The 18143-nt window shown below is 35.5% G+C and overlaps 1 protein-coding gene, 1 long non-coding RNA gene and 2 pseudogenes across 2 annotated transcripts; 1 reads left to right on the top strand and 3 right to left on the bottom strand.

Moving 5' to 3' along the window:
* Positions 1-412: 412 nt before the first annotated feature.
* LOC122588557 (ammonium transporter 1 member 1-like) lies at positions 413-2440 on the bottom strand. Its single transcript, XM_043760693.1, has one exon. It carries the CDS (start codon positions 2001-2003, stop codon positions 492-494), a length of 1512 nt encoding a protein of 503 aa, XP_043616628.1. The 5' UTR covers positions 2004-2440; the 3' UTR covers positions 413-491.
* A 3981-nt stretch (positions 2441-6421) lies between these two features.
* On the top strand, positions 6422-8040 carry LOC122590312. Its single transcript, XR_006322461.1, has 3 exons — positions 6422-6709; positions 7336-7421; positions 7546-8040. It is a non-coding gene; the product is annotated as an uncharacterized LOC122590312 (long non-coding RNA).
* A 1429-nt stretch (positions 8041-9469) lies between these two features.
* LOC122589655 lies at positions 9470-10923 on the bottom strand (annotated as a pseudogene).
* A 101-nt stretch (positions 10924-11024) lies between these two features.
* Positions 11025-12604, bottom strand: LOC122588038 (annotated as a pseudogene).
* Positions 12605-18143: the final 5539 nt, after the last annotated feature.

The raw sequence follows: 18143 nt of genomic DNA, 5'->3' as shown, positions 1-18143 counted from the left end.
TCACATATACAAAAGAAGTAAATATACAAAAGAAGTAAATACATTTACAAAAGAAGTAAATACATGTAACTCAGTAAATATAGTTAGCATCAATTCCCAAAAAAATTATGTGAAACTTTGAGCTCATGGATAAAGTTAAAAAACACAAGAATTCACATTTACAAAAGAAGTAAATATATGTAACTCAGCATCGAAGTAGCAAATATAATATATGTATTATATGTGGTCAGACATGTTGATGATCGAATAGTTATGGAAATCATAATAATTTTAGTTTTTGCAATACAGACTTGTGAAGCAAATAACAATGACTTGAAAACCCGGCCAGTAGAACTTTGTACGAACAAGCCTAAACATGAATCCAATAATTAAAACTAGCAACAAATAGCAACCTAACTTATGGAAATCATCCTGAAGCAAATAACAAAAGTACGTTTAATAGAAACAAAAACTTATAAAGAACTATAACAAGCATGAATTGAAGCCGATTATTATGGTAATGTTGCAGATGAAGCTGGTTCAATCTTCCTCATAGGGAGGCCACCTCCAACTAATTTGGGATCGTCCGATCCTTCGTCGTGATACACGTATGCGAATCCACCGTGTCTTGTCATATCCATACCCGCTGTCTCATCTTCCGCCGATATCCTCAGCAGCTTCAGCTTGCGTAGGATCAGAAACAGGGGACCCATTGTGGCACTCACGAACCCAAATATGACCAGAATCTGTATCACATGTGCCGCCAGCAGTTTACCCCCACCTCCCATAAACAGCCCGTACGGACGGTCTGGTTTCCCAGGATAGACCTCGTTTACGTACTTCTTTCTAGCAAACAAGGCCGTGAATATAATCCCCCATGCCCCGCACCCACCATGTAACTGGGCAGCTTCTAAAGGATCGTCATATTTGAACTTTTCAGCCAACATGTTACATCCTGTCAACACACAGGCGGCCACAAACCCACAGATGATCGCCGCCCACGGATCCACCACGGAACACCCAGCGGTGATGGCAGCAAATCCCCCCAGCAGGCCGTTGCATACATCTGTTACATTCCAATGTCCTGATATCATCCGTTTACCAAACAAGGTAGTCAGGGCAGCAGTGCACCCGGCCAAAGTGGTGGTCACCGCGGTCCTACCTACGGCGCTCCATTGCCCGTAGTAGTTGCCAGACTCGTAAGGGCTCAAGATTTTGGTAAAAGAACCGGGGTTGAAGCCGTACCATCCAAACCATAGCAAAAAGGTACCAAGCACCACCAGAGAGGCGCTATGGCCTCGTAAGGCCACGGAGCGACCCGTGTGGTCAAACCGACCAATCCTGGGGCCCTCAATCAGAGCACCGTACAAGCCAGCAATGCCACCAACCATATGAACCACACCAGATCCCGCAAAATCGATCACACCAGATCCCAGGAACAGGTCATCCAAGTTTGAGGCGCTGGCCCAGCCGTCAACAGACCAGAACCAGTGGGAAACGACCGGGTACACAAAGCCGGTCAAGAAAGCGGAATAAATCAAGTAGGCGACGAACTGGGTCCTTTCGGCGATGGATCCGGAGGTGATGCCGGCAGCGGCGATGGCAAAGGCCCACTGGTAGAGGAAGTAGCTGTAATCGAAATCAGAGGAAGGGATGTCTTTCAAGGCGAAGTTGTGTTTGCCAATGAAGCCGTTGGAGGGGGTGCCGAAGGCGAAAGCGAAGCCAAAGAGGTAATAGAACAAGCCGCCGGCAGCGGCGTCGAGGACGTTGGTAAGCATGATGTTCATGGTGTTCTTGGCCCGAACAGAGCCTGCACAAAGCATGGCGAACCCAAGCTGCATAGAAAACACAAGGTACGCTGAAAACAGCAGGTATGTGGAATCCACGGCATAGGTGGTGTCGGTGAACCTCGTTGCCACGCTGTTCAGCTGATCACATATCAAAGATGCCGCCCCCATCGCGTTTGTTGTGTTGCCTCCAAACATGGTTGCCAGTGCATCGGCAGAACACGTCGCCGCCGCCATTCCCCCTATTATATTATTAATTAATTTTAGGTAGGTGGGTTTTCTTTCTTAATAACAAAACAATGTGACAGATCTCTCTCTATCTCTATATATATTGACCCAAAAAAAAAAAAGTCTAAGTATAAAAGCTCGGAGGAAATCAAGGAAACCGATAAGTATTTGACTCTTTCAATTCAAACGTTCACATTTTAACGGATATTTTGTGAAATGATTGAACCCGGTCTGAAAGTAAAACTGAACCGGGTGAATCGGACCCGGATTTGAACCGATGAAAAGTTGATCTGAAGGGTGGCCGGAGTAGGATATGCCACCGGAGGTGGCTGTATCGCTGGAGGAGGCTGCTTTTTATCTGATGAGTGCTTGTTATTGCGAACAATTGCATCAACAACACTGTGAAATGGACGGTGCCTTTACCTTGAAATTGAGAGTTGTTGGTTTTTAGTGTAAACAAGCTTCATCAAGATGGCAAATTGGCTATTGTATTGTAAATATAAAATGGGCGTTGCTTTGTAAATTATAAAATGAGTTGTTTATATTTGGTTAAAAAAAATAAATTCATTTGACCTCGTTTTGAAAACTTGAGTAACTAATTTATGGGATAAGAATCTACAATTATTTAAATAAATTAAAAAAACTCTTGGAGAATGGAGATAGTTAGCATCAATTCCCAAAATAATTATGTGAAACTTTGAGCTCATGGATAAAGTTAAAAAGCAAATAATATATGTGGTCAGACATATTGATGATCGAAAAGTAACGGAAATCATAAAAAATTTAGTTTTTTGCAAAACAGACTTGTGAAGCAAATAACAACCGGTAAAATATCAGTGCTTAACTCAGGTAACGATTATTAAAATAAATCTATATATCTCATTAAACAACAAATTAAAAAAAACCAAACAGAAAAAACATGAAATAAATCATAATAGTCAAGGAACAAAAGTGAAAAGTTAATATTGATCTAAACATAGTTAAAAAATATATATATAAATATGTAGATTATCCAAAAAATAAAATAAAAAATTCTAATGATTAAAATAAACGGCTAATATATAAAATTGTGTATGAAATCATTAATGTTTAATGCAATAGCTTGAGGTATTACGTATGAAAAGAAGTAGTTGTGTAACTGTGTCACTTTGAAGAGGTTCATACCGTTGGAATGTAATCCTTTATATTTATCAACACCATTCACTGCGAATAATTCATATTTAAAAAAAAAAAACCTATGACTATACCATTAAATTAATACGAGAAAAATTTCCCGGTCCGTACGTTCTTATCAAATCCTAGTAAAATACTTTGTATCTACTAAAAGCTTTCAGCAATGCAATTAAAAACAATATTACATGATCATACTATTAATTTTTTCAAACTAATTATAACTTATTAAATTGACCCAGTCCAGTCTACTTAATTTGCCTCCATGAATAATTCAAATATACAAAATTAGTCACAAATGCATTCTTAATATTTTCATCTATTTGATCATTTCCTTCGTACTACATTCATGAAGTGCATGCAATATGTTTCGTAACTAAAACATTTACTACTTACATATGATTAAATATTACGAGTACAATAGTAATATGGTCATTATTGCAAAATCGATAAGAATGCACAAAAATGATTAGTGATCAGCAATCAGCATGTACTCCTTGCACTGCTGGTCGAATCATGGAGAATAAAAAATGAACGTTAAAGAAACAAAAATGATAGCTAGTCGTGTAATCAGTCTCCGGAATTGAGTATTGCAAGCATATAACATGAAATCAGTTGGGATATCTGTTTGGTTCGCCAAACGTACGTATGCATGGACGTAATGACGTCTTTTAGTTGTTTCTACTTTCAAGAACACATGCTACAAATATAGTACATGCTACAAATACGGTAGGCGAGCATACGAAGATCTATTGTATGATTGAAACCGATGTTGTTTTAAAAACATGTGCCTGTAAATATCAAAACATCCCAAAATCAATACGACAAGACCCCTGATCATAAGAAATGTACAAAATAAACAAAAGAGTAAAATCAAATAAGCAGATAATCAATCCAATTGAAAGAAAAAGATCATAATTTTGCAAGTTGAAACACGTTAGTTAAAATACATAAATCAACAAAATGTCTATCTTATTAAAGAGCATACAATATGTACCGTAATGTACGTAACACCCAATGTAAATGGTATTGAACCTAACCTACTAGCTACGGTTACCCATTAGCCCAAATCACCCCTAGCCTATAATTATTTACTCTAAATCCTGTTGTTTCTATGTGTGGTTTGTCACCGAAAATTTTCATCTCACACATGGCGAACCAAAACGAACAAAATATACTTCAAGATTTCACCATTTTAATGCATTTACCTTCGGATACCTTGGCAAATGAAGATAATGCATCTGTACTTCAGTTAATGATTTTTCATCCACTCCAACGATAAACCGTCAAAACCCACATCCAATAAATGATCAACATGTAAAACAATAACATATACACGACAGTATGCTCAATCACCTGCAACGAAGTGTTTATTGTTGGAAAAAGAAGAAGAAGAGAAATTACGACATGATGGTGATGGCCGTTTTGGCCACGAATTATACTCGTCGTCTTCATATTTTTGTTCCACAAACTCGTGTTGGATTAAGATGTCATTTGTTAATTTTGTTATGAATAATGCAAAGTGAAATGAACACACTTTCAAGTTTATATATATCTATTGTTATATACACACACATTTTGAAATACAATAAAAATACAGACCGGAATTAAGGCCGAAAGAACGTAAATAACCCCAACAAACTAAGACTCTATCAACATAACTTAGCTGCTAAGTCGTATTTTAGTGGAAGCAGAAGACTTGGTCACCAGTGCACATGCTTGAATCACTTCTATTCATTATCATATCTATCCATTTCAAAATAAAACTTTTGCTGAAGAAAAGGAATTTAGTTATTTAATGTATGGTGATGGCCGTAAATACATTAACCCACGTTTAAATTATCCATATAACAAACACTCCTTTTTAAATGGAACAATTTATACGGTTAGGATCAAAACAAATTTCAATCCAATGACCAATATCAAATAGAAACTCAACTCATCGGTGACAATATATATATATATATATAATGACTTGAAAACCCGGCCAGTAGAACTCTGTACGAACAAGCCTAAACATGAATCTAATAATTAAAACTAGCAACAAATAGCAACCTAACTTATGGAAATCATCCTGAAGCAAATAACAAAAGTACGTTTAATAGAAACAAAAAAAACTTTGTAAAAAAAGACTAAACATGAATACAATCCAATAATTAATTAAAAGGGGCAGCAAATACCAACAAACAAACACTTAGGAGGCGTTTGGTTTACATAATGTTTTTAAAGGAATTGGAATTTGTGAAAGGAATTTGAAGTTGAGGAAATTGAAATCTGAAAGTTTTAAAATATGTTGTATATTTGGTTGACAGAATTCAATGGAATTCAGTTGATTGTAAATATAGCAAATGACAAGATTACCCTTTTATTAAATATTTACAACTTTTTATGTATACAATTAATTATAGTAAAAAAAATAAAATCTTCTTTTCTAATAAAAGATAATCCCAATAACAGATACCTTCACAAAGTGCCACGTGACAGCTGAACTATGTGTTTTCAAAATTACCCACCAAAAAGTTCTCATCTACGGTTCTTCTTTCTTTTTCTTTTTTTTTTTCCTTCATTAATCTACCTTTATACCTAAATACATAATACAAGTTTTAATCCATTGTATTACTTCCACATATATTCAAAGGTATCATGTATATAATCTGTATTGAAATACTTTTATTTCAATCTAGGTATAGTCAGAACTCGATAATGAGGCTGCATTAAAACAACAAAAAAATCAAAAGTTTAAATTAAATTGTAATCCAAATGCGTTTTCTCTCTCAATTTTGTTTTTCTTTTATTTCAAAATTTGATGAAGTTTTTCTATAGAAAAAATCGATGGAATCTAAGATATACAATTTCAACCCGAGTTTATTCCGAGGTATGTTTATATTTAATATTGTATTGTGTTTCTTAAATATATTAACTTTTTTAAGACATCTTATCACCACTTTAAGCATTTGTCTAAAATTTTCACAATCAAAATGAGAAAATAAAGCAACTATAGATTTATTGCTATTAAGTTGTATGAGTTTTGTTGGACACACACAAGGTGTTTGATAAAATGTTATGAAATTGAACATCATGTATGGTTCAAAAAGTCACTTATTTTTATATATTAATTGATTATAGATGATCTGTTTGCTTACTATAGTCTACTTAGGTTTACATGTTACTTACAATGTATGAGAAATATGATCATAAGGACATAATGATATATAGGCTCCTTAATTAGTCCTTCCTATTGCCTTCATATTTAATCTTCTATGTTTTATTTGTTGACTGTAGTTCGAGCTTCTTAAAGGGAATTTTGTCTTGCAGACGTACGGATGATGTTGTATTTGTTTAGTCTATTGCAAAAAAAGTTATATTTATTTGCAAGTTTGGTGCATATGTCATAGAAATGGTTGCTTCCTAGACAAAAGGATTATGCACAGACATTGATCAAAGACATTTTCATAGTCACAATGATTATGATGCATCTGAGCATGTCAGACTAGAGGAAAAACATTAAGCAGCTTGGAGCGTAATTGATGTTGGGACTGATAATGGTATGCTTCTTTATGAGTTTGCTAAGTAGGGGTATATGTAATATTCATTTATACCTTTAATATAATATAATGGTAGATAAGGCATGAATACAGGATCTATATGGTTTCTGTTGTCAACTTTTTTTTCAAAAATATTGAAGGAAGAATACATTGAACTCTACAATATGCTTACTTGACAATTTTGCTTTTCCGTTGAGTAGCATCTTTATTTGCATAATTGTACTAAATATACTTTATAATTACTAACGACTAAAAGTAAGCAAATACAACATAGAGTTGCATAGGTACGTCGTATTCTATTATGTATGTTGGATATAAATCTCATTATCGATTACACTCGCCTCAATATGACTAATGAAGCCTATGGATTTGGCAATGTTATTGTCTTTCATTCTTTGACTAACAAAAAGAAGTTAATTCACTTCATTAACAATGAGTCTTTCCAAAACAAAATTTCATTAACAAGAAAAAAAATTAAAAAAAAAAGTGATAATGCTAATACGACATCTTTCCCATTTACAACTTATTGCACAAACTTCATTAACAATGATTATGATAATAGATGGCATCCATGTTTTTTACTTAATAAACTTGTTTGAGGATCTTTTTTTTTTCCTACTTTACAGATTTAGGGAGGCTGAACCATCGTTGGATATGTAAAGAATGGGTTGGCGGCGTTAAATTTTAGTCTTTTATACAATCTGGTCTTAAGGTTTTTGTTTTTAATTTTTTAAAAGTTTTTCATATATAGACCCAATTATATGAAAGTGGGATGATATTGCCAAGCAGAGTCTCTAACTTGGTAGCTAACAGATTTCATTATGGTATTTTTGTAGCATCCAAATTGATGTTTGGGTTAGTACATCAGATGCATAAGATTTTGAAGGTGATGGTCTGCAAAGTCAGCCTACGTAATAATCAAGAGCATTCCCTTCAGGTTGGTCAGAGACTGTCCACCATTTTTTAATTAGATTCTAGATGGCAGCAACCACAGAATAATGACCGAGAAGAGGTGGTTTTCTGTTTCTTCAGCAATGTTACAAACTGGACCATATGATAAAGGTGTATCAATGTTTCCAAGGGTTAGATAATGGTGGTTGGTATGGAGTTAACAACACATCTCAAGGTGATAATGTTAAGTTTAGTTGGTGCAATTTTATTCCATCTAAGAAGTTTTGGGGTAGATTGTGGTGGTGGGCAGGCTGTTCAAAGCACATATTAACACAATTTTTTTTATATAACTACATTTACAAGTAGTGATTTAAGCAATGAAAACACTGCCTTCAGGTTCATCAAAAGTGGTTAAATATGATGATCGAGATCTGTTTTAACTTTTATATTGTTTCGTTAGATTGTTTGGCTACTGCATGTATTACTTTTCAGAGTATTTATGGATCTTCAAGATGTGTCCTATTGTTTCTTCATGATTATTGAATTGAATAAATGCTATGGTTGGTCGAACAAAAGCACTTGTGGGTTATTTACATTATGCGATAATAACATTAATGGGGGCGACTATTTATTATCAAGTTAGATTAGCTTGAGTATGAAGATGTGGAACATAGAAGTTGTAATTGGCTTAAGACTATTCAAATAATAAAAAAAAGTTTTTTATATTTGGGATTAGCATTTTAGAATGTAAACAACTTTACACGAATAGTTATAATGTGTATCGAACTTCAATCACATGTATTGTATGTAATAAACTTTCAAATCTTGTGCATTGTGTGTATCCGAGTATATGTGGCAACCATATAAGCTGCCACTTGTCAAGTTTTGATTGGTTGAATACATACAATGCACAGGATTTGAAAGTTCATTACATACAATACACAAAATTAAAGTTTGATACACACTATAACAATTTGTGTAAAGTTGTTTACATTATGGGGTACTAATCCCTTTATATTTTGATACTCATGTCCGGGTAATCACCCGGGTTGATTAGCTAGTAATACAACATTCTACTTGCACCGATTAATATATGTGTATGCACAGTACAATTAATAGGAAAAAGTCAATCCAAATTCTAGATACTGTCATTACTTCCTCGCATATCTCCATTCTCCAAACTCCTTTCTTGAATTTATTTTCCCTTTCAAATTCTCATTATTTAATGGATCTATACACAGATCTCATTTTCTAATCCAAACAAGCATAATATTGTTTATTTGTATAACACAAAAAAACCCTCATGGAGTTTGTATAGGCTGCCAGAAATATTAAGCAGTGACGGCGACGGCGGTAGCCGGAAATCCCAAGCAAGGGTCGCAGGAGGTAGTTGGTCAACAAATTTCTCTCTTTTAGGTAACCATCGTTTTATAGATCTGATGCGATTTGCTTATGTTGTTCCATGAGAGTTGTTGGGAGTAGTGTCTCGGTTAAATGTAAAGTAATGGTAACGATGGTGTGAGGTCGCCAGAGGGTGTGGTGGTGATGGAAGTGTGACGATAAAGATGAGGAAGCAAGGGCTAGTGGTGACTGATGGTGATGAAAGAAAGGGTGTTTTGGTCTACACTGTGAATTCCGAAGGAATTTAAAACTTTACATCACATATGTGAAGGAATTCTAAATTCTACATCTCATGGAATTTAGAGGATTGTTTTAAATTCACTTTCCTTCCATAAGCAACCCAAACAAGGTAAGGTATGGAATTTGAATTCCAATTCCATTGACTTCCTTTGAATTCCAATCAACCAAACAACCCCTTAAAAATTATAAAGAACTAAGACAAACATGAATTGAAGTCGATTATCATGGTTATGTTGCAGATGAAGCTGGTTTAATCTTCCTCATAGGGAGGTCGCCTCAAACTAATTTGGGATCATCCGATCCTTCGTCGTGATACACGTATGCGAATCCACCGTGTCTTGTCATATCCATACCCGCAGTCTCATCTTCCCCCGATATCCTCAGCAGCTTCAGCTTGCGTAGGATCAGAAACAAGGGACCATTGTGGCACTCACAAACCCGAATATGACCAGAATCTGCATCACATGTGCCGCCATCAGTTTACCCCCACCTACCATAAACAACTCGTACGGACCGTCTGGTTTCCCAAGATAGACCTCGTTTACGTTCTTCTTTCTAGCAAACAAGGCCGTGAATATAATCCCCCATGCCCCGCACCCACCATGTAACTGGGCAGCTTCTAAAGGATCGTCATATTTGAACTTTTCAGCCAGCATGTTACATCCTGTCAACACACAGGCGACCACAAACCCACAGATGATTGCCGCCTACGGATCTACCACGGAACACCCCGCGGTGATGGCAGCAAATCCCCCCAGCAGGCCGTTGCATACATCTGTTACATTCCAATGTACTGATATCATCCGTTTACCAAACAAGGTAGTCAGGGCAGCAGTGCACTCGGCCAAAGTGGTGGTCACCGCGGTCCTGCCTACCGCGCTCCATTGCCCGTAGTAGTTGCCAAATTCATAAGGGATCAAGATTTTGGTAAAAGAAACGGGGTTGAAGCCGTACCATCCAAACCATAGCAAAAAGGTACCAAGCACCACCAGAGAGGCGTTATGGACTCGTAAGGCCACGGAGCGACCCGTGTGGTCAAAGCGACCAATCCTGGGGCCCTCAATCAGAGCACCGTACAAGCCAGCAATACCACCAACCATATGAACCACACCAGATCCTGCAAAATCGATCACACCAGATCCCAGGAACAGGTCATCCAAGTTTGAGGCGCTGGCCCAGCCGTCAACAGACCAAAACCAGTGGGAAATGACCGGGTACACAAAGCCGGTCAAGAAAGCGGGATAAATCAAGTATGCGACGAACTGGGTCCTTTCGGCGATGAATCCGGAGGTGATGCCGGCAGCGGCGATGGCAAAGGCCCACTAGTAGAGGAAGTAGCTGTAATCGAAATCAGAGGAAGGGATGTCTTTCAAGGCGAAGTTGTGTTTGCCAATGAAGCCGTTTGAGGGGGTGCCGAAGGCGAAAGCGAAGCCAAAGAGGTAATAGAACAAGCCGCCGGCAGCGGCGTCGAGGACGTTGGTAAGCATGATGTTCATGGTGTTCTTGGCCCAAACAGAGCCTGCACAAAGCATGGCGAACCCAAGCTGCATAAAAAACACAAGGTACGCTGAAAACAGCAGGTATGTGGAATCCACGGCGTAGGTGGTGTCGCTAAACCTCATTGCCACGCTGTTCAGCTGATCGCATATCAAAGGTGCCGCCCCCATCGCGTTTGTTGTGTCACCGCCGCCGCCATTCCCCCTATTATATTATTAATTAATTTTAGGAGCTACCTATAGGTGGGTTTTCTTTCTTAATAACAATGTGACAGATCTCTCTCTCTCTATATATATATATATTGACCCAATCCAAGTATAAAAGCTCGGAGGAGATCAAGGAACATGCTACGTATTTGACTCTTTCTATTCAAACGTTCACATTTTACCGGATATTTTGTGAAATGATTGAACCCGATCTGAAAGTAAAACTGAACCGGGTGAATCGGACCGGGATTTGAACCACCGTGTCTTGTCATATCCATACCCTCTGTCTCATCCTCCCCCGATATCCTCAGCAGCTTCAGCTTGCGTAGGATCAGAAACAGGGGACCATTGTGGCACTCACAAACCCGAATATGACTAGAATCCGTATCGGATGTGCCGCCATCAATTTACCCCCACCTACCATAAATAACCCGTATGGACCGTCTGGTTTCCCAGGATAGACCTCCTTTACGTACTTCTTTCTAGCAAACAAAGGCGTGAATATAATCCCCCATGCCCCGCACCCACCATGTAACTGGGTAGCTTCTAAAGGATCGTCATATTTAAACTTTTCAGCCAGCATGTTACATCTAGTTAACATACAGGCAGCCACGAACCCAAAGATGATCGCCGTCTATGGATCCACCACGGAACACCCTGCGGTGATCGCAGCAAATCCTCTCAACAGCCCGTTGCATGCATTTGTTACATTCCAATGTTCTGATATCATCTGTTTACCAAACAAGGTAGTCAGGGCAACAGTGCACCCGACCAAAGTGGTGGTCACCGTGGTCCTGCCTACTGTGTTCCATTGCCCATAATAGTTGCCAGACTCGTAAGGGCTCAAGATTTTGGTAAAAGAACCCGAGTTGAAGCCGTACCATCCAAACCATAGCAAAAAGGTACCAAGCACCACCAGAGAGGCGCTATGGCCTCGTAAGGCCATAGAGAGACCCGTGTGGTCAAAGCGACCGATCCTCGGGCCCTCATTCCGAGCACATACAAGCCAGCAATACCACAAACCATATGAACCATACCAAATCGATCCGGCAAAATCGATCACACCAAATCCTAGGAACAAGTCATCCAAGTTTGGGGCGCTGGCCGACCCGTCAACAGACCAAAACCAGTGGGGAACGACCAGGTACACAAAGCCGGTCAACAAAGCGGAATAAATCAAGTAGGCGACGAACTGGGTCTTCTCGGCGATGGATCCCGAGGTGATGCCGGCAGCAGCGATGGCAAAGGCCCACTGGTAGAGGTGGTAGCTGTAATAGAAATCAGAGGAAGGTATGTCTTTCTAGGCGAAGTTGTGTTTGCCAATGAAGCCGTTGGAGGGGGTGCCGAAAGAGAAGCCAAAGAGGTAATAGAACAAGCCGCCGGCAGCGGCGTCGAGGACATTGGTAGGCATGATGTTCATGGTGTTCTTGGCACGAACAGAGCCTGCACAAAGCATGGCAGACCCAAGCTGCATAGAAAACACATGGTATGCTAAAAACAGGAGGTATGTGGATTCCACGACGTAGGTGGTGTCAGTAAACCTCATTGACACGCTGTTCAGCTGATCGCATATCAATGACGCTGCCCTCATCGCGTTTGTTGTGTTGGCTCCAAACATGGTTGCCAGTGCATCGACGGAACATGTCACCGCCATCGACATTCCCCCTATTATTAATTAATTCCTCCCCACGCTAATTTTAGGAGCTAGGTGGGTTCTCTTAATAACAATGTGACAGATCACAACAGCAATACATGAACAGATGTATCTATATCTTTCTATATATACTGACTCCTCCCCCCCCCCCCCCCCCCCCCAAAAAAAAAAAAGGAAAATGTGAAAGTATAAAAGCTCGGAGAAAATCAAGGAAACCGCAACGTATTTGACTCTTTCTACATCAGACTTATTTTCTTCACGTCTTTCTCATTTTCGTTCTTCACCCGCTCCACTACGTCACTTCCGAAAGGTTTTTAAACCGGGCGACCCAACTGATCAGACCGTGGCCGGACCGGTATTATCAAGATTTCCGATCCAATAGCCCCCGTCTAATTCCTGTATCTGAACCGCGTGAACCGTCCGGTCAGATCGGAATAGGAACAGTAATAAATTGGATTTTATCGGTAAAAGTAGTTAAATTTCTTGATTTCCGACCAGTAGGTGTTCTATCCGTTATGGAAATCATCCTGAAGCAAATAACAAAAGTACCTTTAATAGAAACAAAAACTTATAAAGAACTAAGACAAGCATGAATTGAAGTCGATTATTATGGTAATGTTGCAGAGGAAGCTGGTTCAATCTTCCTCATAGGGAGGCCACCTCCAACTAATTTGGGATCGTCCGATCCTTCGTCGTGATACACGTATGCGAACCCACCGTGTCTTGCCATATCCATATCCGCTGTCTCATCTTCTGTGGATATCCTCAGCGGCTTCAGCTTGCGTAGGATCAGAAACAAGGGACCCATTGTGGCACTCACGATCCCGAATATGACCAGAATCTGTATCACATGTGCCGCAAGCAGTTTACAAACACCTCCCAAAAACAGCCTGTACGGACGGTCTGGTTTCCCAGGACAAAGCTTGGGTCAAAAAATACTTTATATCGTGCAATAATACCAAATAGGTTTTTCATAACAAAAAAATAAGTTTAAAGTTTACAAATAACCAAAAATAGCAATAAAGTATCATAAAAATAATTTTATAAAAAACTCAAGTTTTCTTTTTGAAATATTGGGAATACCGCAATGATAATACCAGAAATATCCAGGAATACCAGAAATATCGGCCGGTATTTACCAGTATTTAAAACATTGCTTTAAACTCGTTTCGCAGTAAATACTGACCGGTACTTTTGGTATTCCTGGAATATTCCGGTATTACCATTGCGGTATTTCCGGTATTTTTGAAAAAGAAAATTTGAAATTTTTTAAAATTGTTTTTATGATACTTTGTTGCTATTTTTGGTTATTTGTGAACTTTAAACTTATATTTTGCTATGATAACTTATTTAATATTATTTTTGAGTGGATTATAAGTACATTTTGACTATTTTCGTTAAATTGTAAAAAGTTTTGGAAAACTTTTATGAAAGAAAAATAAAACAGATTAAAAATAGTCGGACCAGCCGGTATTTCCGGTAATACCTATAATACCAGAAATTTTTTCACACTAGTATGACTAAAATACCAGTTTTTAACACATTGGCTTAAAGCGTAATTTACCTTTGAAAATAAAAAAATTAAAAAAATTAATAATTAAACATTAGGTACCATTTAAGTAATTAAGAAACATTAGGTATGAAACAAGCAATATCGTGCAAAACGTTAGGTGTCATTTAAGTAATTAAGAAACGCGATATTACATCTTTACCCCTCACGTGCAAGTCACGTGTGGGGTGTTGGGGGGGGGGGGGCGTGGTTAACGGTCACGTGACGGCGTTAGCCTCCAGTATGGTCCGAGTGGATATTTCTAAAGAAAATATATGAAACAAGTAATATAATATGACGTATATGTTAGGTGTCATTTCAATAATAAACTCTAATAAAAATTGCCAAAACTTCATAACTACTTTCGTTTAGTTGCCAAAAATTCGGAACTTTGTTAATACACGTAGTAATTTCGCAACTGGTGGAGCAACGAAAAGCAAATAGACCAAATGTTTTTGTTATCGAACCGGTGATTTCTACTATTATCTTTGATGACAACAAATGACAAACATTAATGTAATGCGCATGACATTTAGAATTATATATATTACTGTGACTTAATATTCACCATGTGCCCCTCTTTGGACTACCTTTTTTTTTCATCCCCTTTTAACCCATATATTTGTCATTCAATATTTACGACCTAATTAGTTACTGTATTATATGCTCATTTTATCATAATGAAGAAGTCCTATATATGTTATAATCTGTAAATGCTAATACATGTCAACCATTGTAAATGCTATAATCATTTATGTATTTCAAAAAAATAAAAATAAAAATCATTTATATCAAACTTTTTCTAATATTATTGTATAATTCATGTCAAATTTGTTTGCTCATACGTGTCATGAATTATTATATATGATTTTTTTATGATACGTTCTTTAATGTATATTTATAATTATTTATGTATTATGCAACGTTATGTTTATCAGGACAAAACTTGGGTAAAAAAATACTTTATATATAAATAGCGTGCGTGCTTAAAAGACCAACACATGTTGTTGTATGCTATGTCGTATGATTGTATGTTTTTTCTATTTTTTATTTGGTCATTTCTACTTTTATGTTTGATGACCTTGGAATGAAACTCGGACTTCCGAACCCACAGATATGATAACTTGAACTCGAACTAAAGTAAAATTCATTAATACGTGGATTCAGTTTTTCAATCTTCCGATCTGTTTATTTTAACGTTAAGTTTCCCGGAGTAACATACTTTATCGACTATCTTACTTAAATAGATAGTTTTCCTCCTTTTCTCTAGGTCCTTCTCAATATCAAAACAACAATATTTTACTTAAATATAATTAGAAAAATTAAATCTCCGATCTTTCCTTATTTCTTAATTCAATTAATAAATCTCATTTTCTTTCACAATTTCTGATTTTTGTTTCTTGATTTTTCCCCTATCATCATAATCTCAGACTTCAATCTGTAAGTTTTATTAGTATTATTCAATTTATATATATCTATATAAATATTAAAACAGTTGGAATCCTAGCTTTTTAAAATCCTTTTTAATTTAAAACTATTTTTAAAATTTGCCATATAGGATTTTATTTTATGTGTCATCTCTATAATTTTCCACAATATTTATTTATTTATTTATGCAATAAAAAATATTAAATATATATTGGTATGTAAAAAATAAAATTATGAAATTAATAAAATTGATTTTGTTTCCTAAAAACCAACATTAGTTTCATATATAGATTACATAATTGTGTCGACACATCACACTATTGTCATATATTTTTTTTTAGAGTTGGTTTTTGATTTCATCTTCAAAAACTTTTCGACTTTTAATATGAAAAGTAATTGGGTTGTTAATTTTTATGTGCTTTATACATCATTATATTTCTCAAAAAATTTATATGCTTTAATGTATTATTATATATTAGTTCATGTTCATTTTTATTCTTTTTACGTAGGTTATTTTAAATAGCCGCACATCATGCGGGTAAAAGACATATCTATATATTTATTAAAACAATAGGAATCTTAACCTTTTAAAGCCCTCCTCAATATAAAGCTATTTTTAAAATTTGCCACATAGGTTTTTATCCTATGTGTCATTATCACATTTTTTTGACAATATTTATCCATTAAATATTAAATAAAAAAGATATTTATACACAAACTTAAGAAACCAAATCCCTTATATTTAAAAAACAAATCCCATATGCAAAAAAAGAAAACTAAAACCGTATAAACTTAAATATGAGTTTAAATTTTCTATATATCTTTTTTTTTCCCTGTAAAGGCAATATTCTTTATCTAACTTTTTTGATCTTAGATTCATTTAATCAAATCGTATATTATCAAAATCGTTTCATTATAGGAATTTAAATATTTTTAACTAGATAATGATATCAAAATTTGATTCATTGAACTTACGGGTTATGCGGGTTCATTTCTTTCATGGGTAGCAATTGTTTTAATAAAAACATGGGTTGGTAAAAAACAATTTTCACTATGCAAGTATGCAGCCACAAGATATTGTCAATCTCATTTAAAATAATTTTCAGCATGCAAGTAGCACAACACCATTAAGTTTCTAAATATGTTCAACTAAGTTTAATTTTTTTTTTGATATTTAAATGTTGAACATTATATATATTATTGATTTCAATGTCAATATTAAAACTTTTAAAAAATAAATTTAATATCCGCACATCGTGCGGGTAAAAAACCTTGTATATATATAATTCTCTATCTCAAAGTGATGATGTGGCATACCTCTGGTATCGTCACATCATCTTTTTCCTACGTGACGTTTCCACGTTAATTGTCTCTAGATGTCGACACGTAAGCGGACACCACATTGGCCACGTATACATATATAGCTTATGAATTAAAAATACTAAAAGTTCAAGAGCGAACAACCAAAATGGTCTCGAACCGACGACGCGAAAAGGAATATTAAATGGCCAAACCATTAGACTATCAAAGTGTTTTATGTTAAAGTTTTGCTTTTACAATAGATATACTTGTTTTTATATAAGTATTTTTTTATTCTCTCAACTTTCAAGTTTACTTATTTAATTTTATTACTATATTTAACTAATAAGTATTATTTTATGTAACTTCTAATTTTCCATACAATCTCATTATATTACATATATTAATATCTATCAGCTAGGTTATACCTATTCATTCGATGTAGAGCATGTAAGTAATTGAATTGTTATTTTGAATTAAATTGGTGGTAATACCATGTAATCATACTAGATTTTAGACCCGTGTTCAACACTAGACACGAGATTTACGATATTATCATTATTATATCTTCATACATGTAAGTAATAAAAGCTTATAATTTTAAAAATATACGACTCCAAGTGTTATACTTTGCAAGTTGTAGTACAATAATCAAAAGTTCGTCACTGTCATTATTTGCTGAGTCATACTGATGGAATTGTTTGTCGTGGTCATTTCACAAGACACATACTACAATAATTCCTCTATTATAAAATTTTTAAAACTAATTGTACTCATAATTTGATATTAATTTAAAAGATAATTAAAAATTAAAGTATATATATACTTGTGATCATACTTAACATTCAAGTATATGTATTTGATCATGATGCAGACCCACAACACAAATAAGTTTATTTTCAATCACCTGTCATATAATAATTACTAATTAGATAACAATTAGGATTGTTTTCATATTTATTGATAGCAATTAAGACTGTTAATTTGAGTGACAATTGTAACTTTAAACATTCATACGCAAAGCTAATATATAAAAAGGGAGAAAAATTTTTGTATTTTTTGTATTGAAAGATAGAATGAATCTTAAATGGAGTTCATATTGATTTGGATTTAGTATTCAAGTAACCATTTGTTGTAAATCGTGCTTTTAATACAAAAAAGTGTATAACTAATGAGATTTTTTCTACAAATACTAATATAAAAATATATCTAAATAATAATTATTAGGTTTTTTTAAATTAATTAAATGATTAAAAATTTTAAATGATT

The sequence above is a fragment of the Erigeron canadensis genome, chromosome 2, assembly GCF_010389155.1.
Source record: "Erigeron canadensis isolate Cc75 chromosome 2, C_canadensis_v1, whole genome shotgun sequence".
Classification (NCBI taxonomy): domain Eukaryota; kingdom Viridiplantae; phylum Streptophyta; class Magnoliopsida; order Asterales; family Asteraceae; genus Erigeron; species Erigeron canadensis.
The sequence above is the reverse complement of the archived record's forward strand: the minus strand, read 5'-3'. Positions and strand labels throughout refer to the sequence as shown.

What these genes read in the sequence shown, in the direction of transcription:
- LOC122588557 (XM_043760693.1), bottom strand. Translation starts at nt 2,003, where the DNA reads ATGGCGGCGGCGACGTGTTCTGCCGATGCACTGGCAACCATGTTTGGA.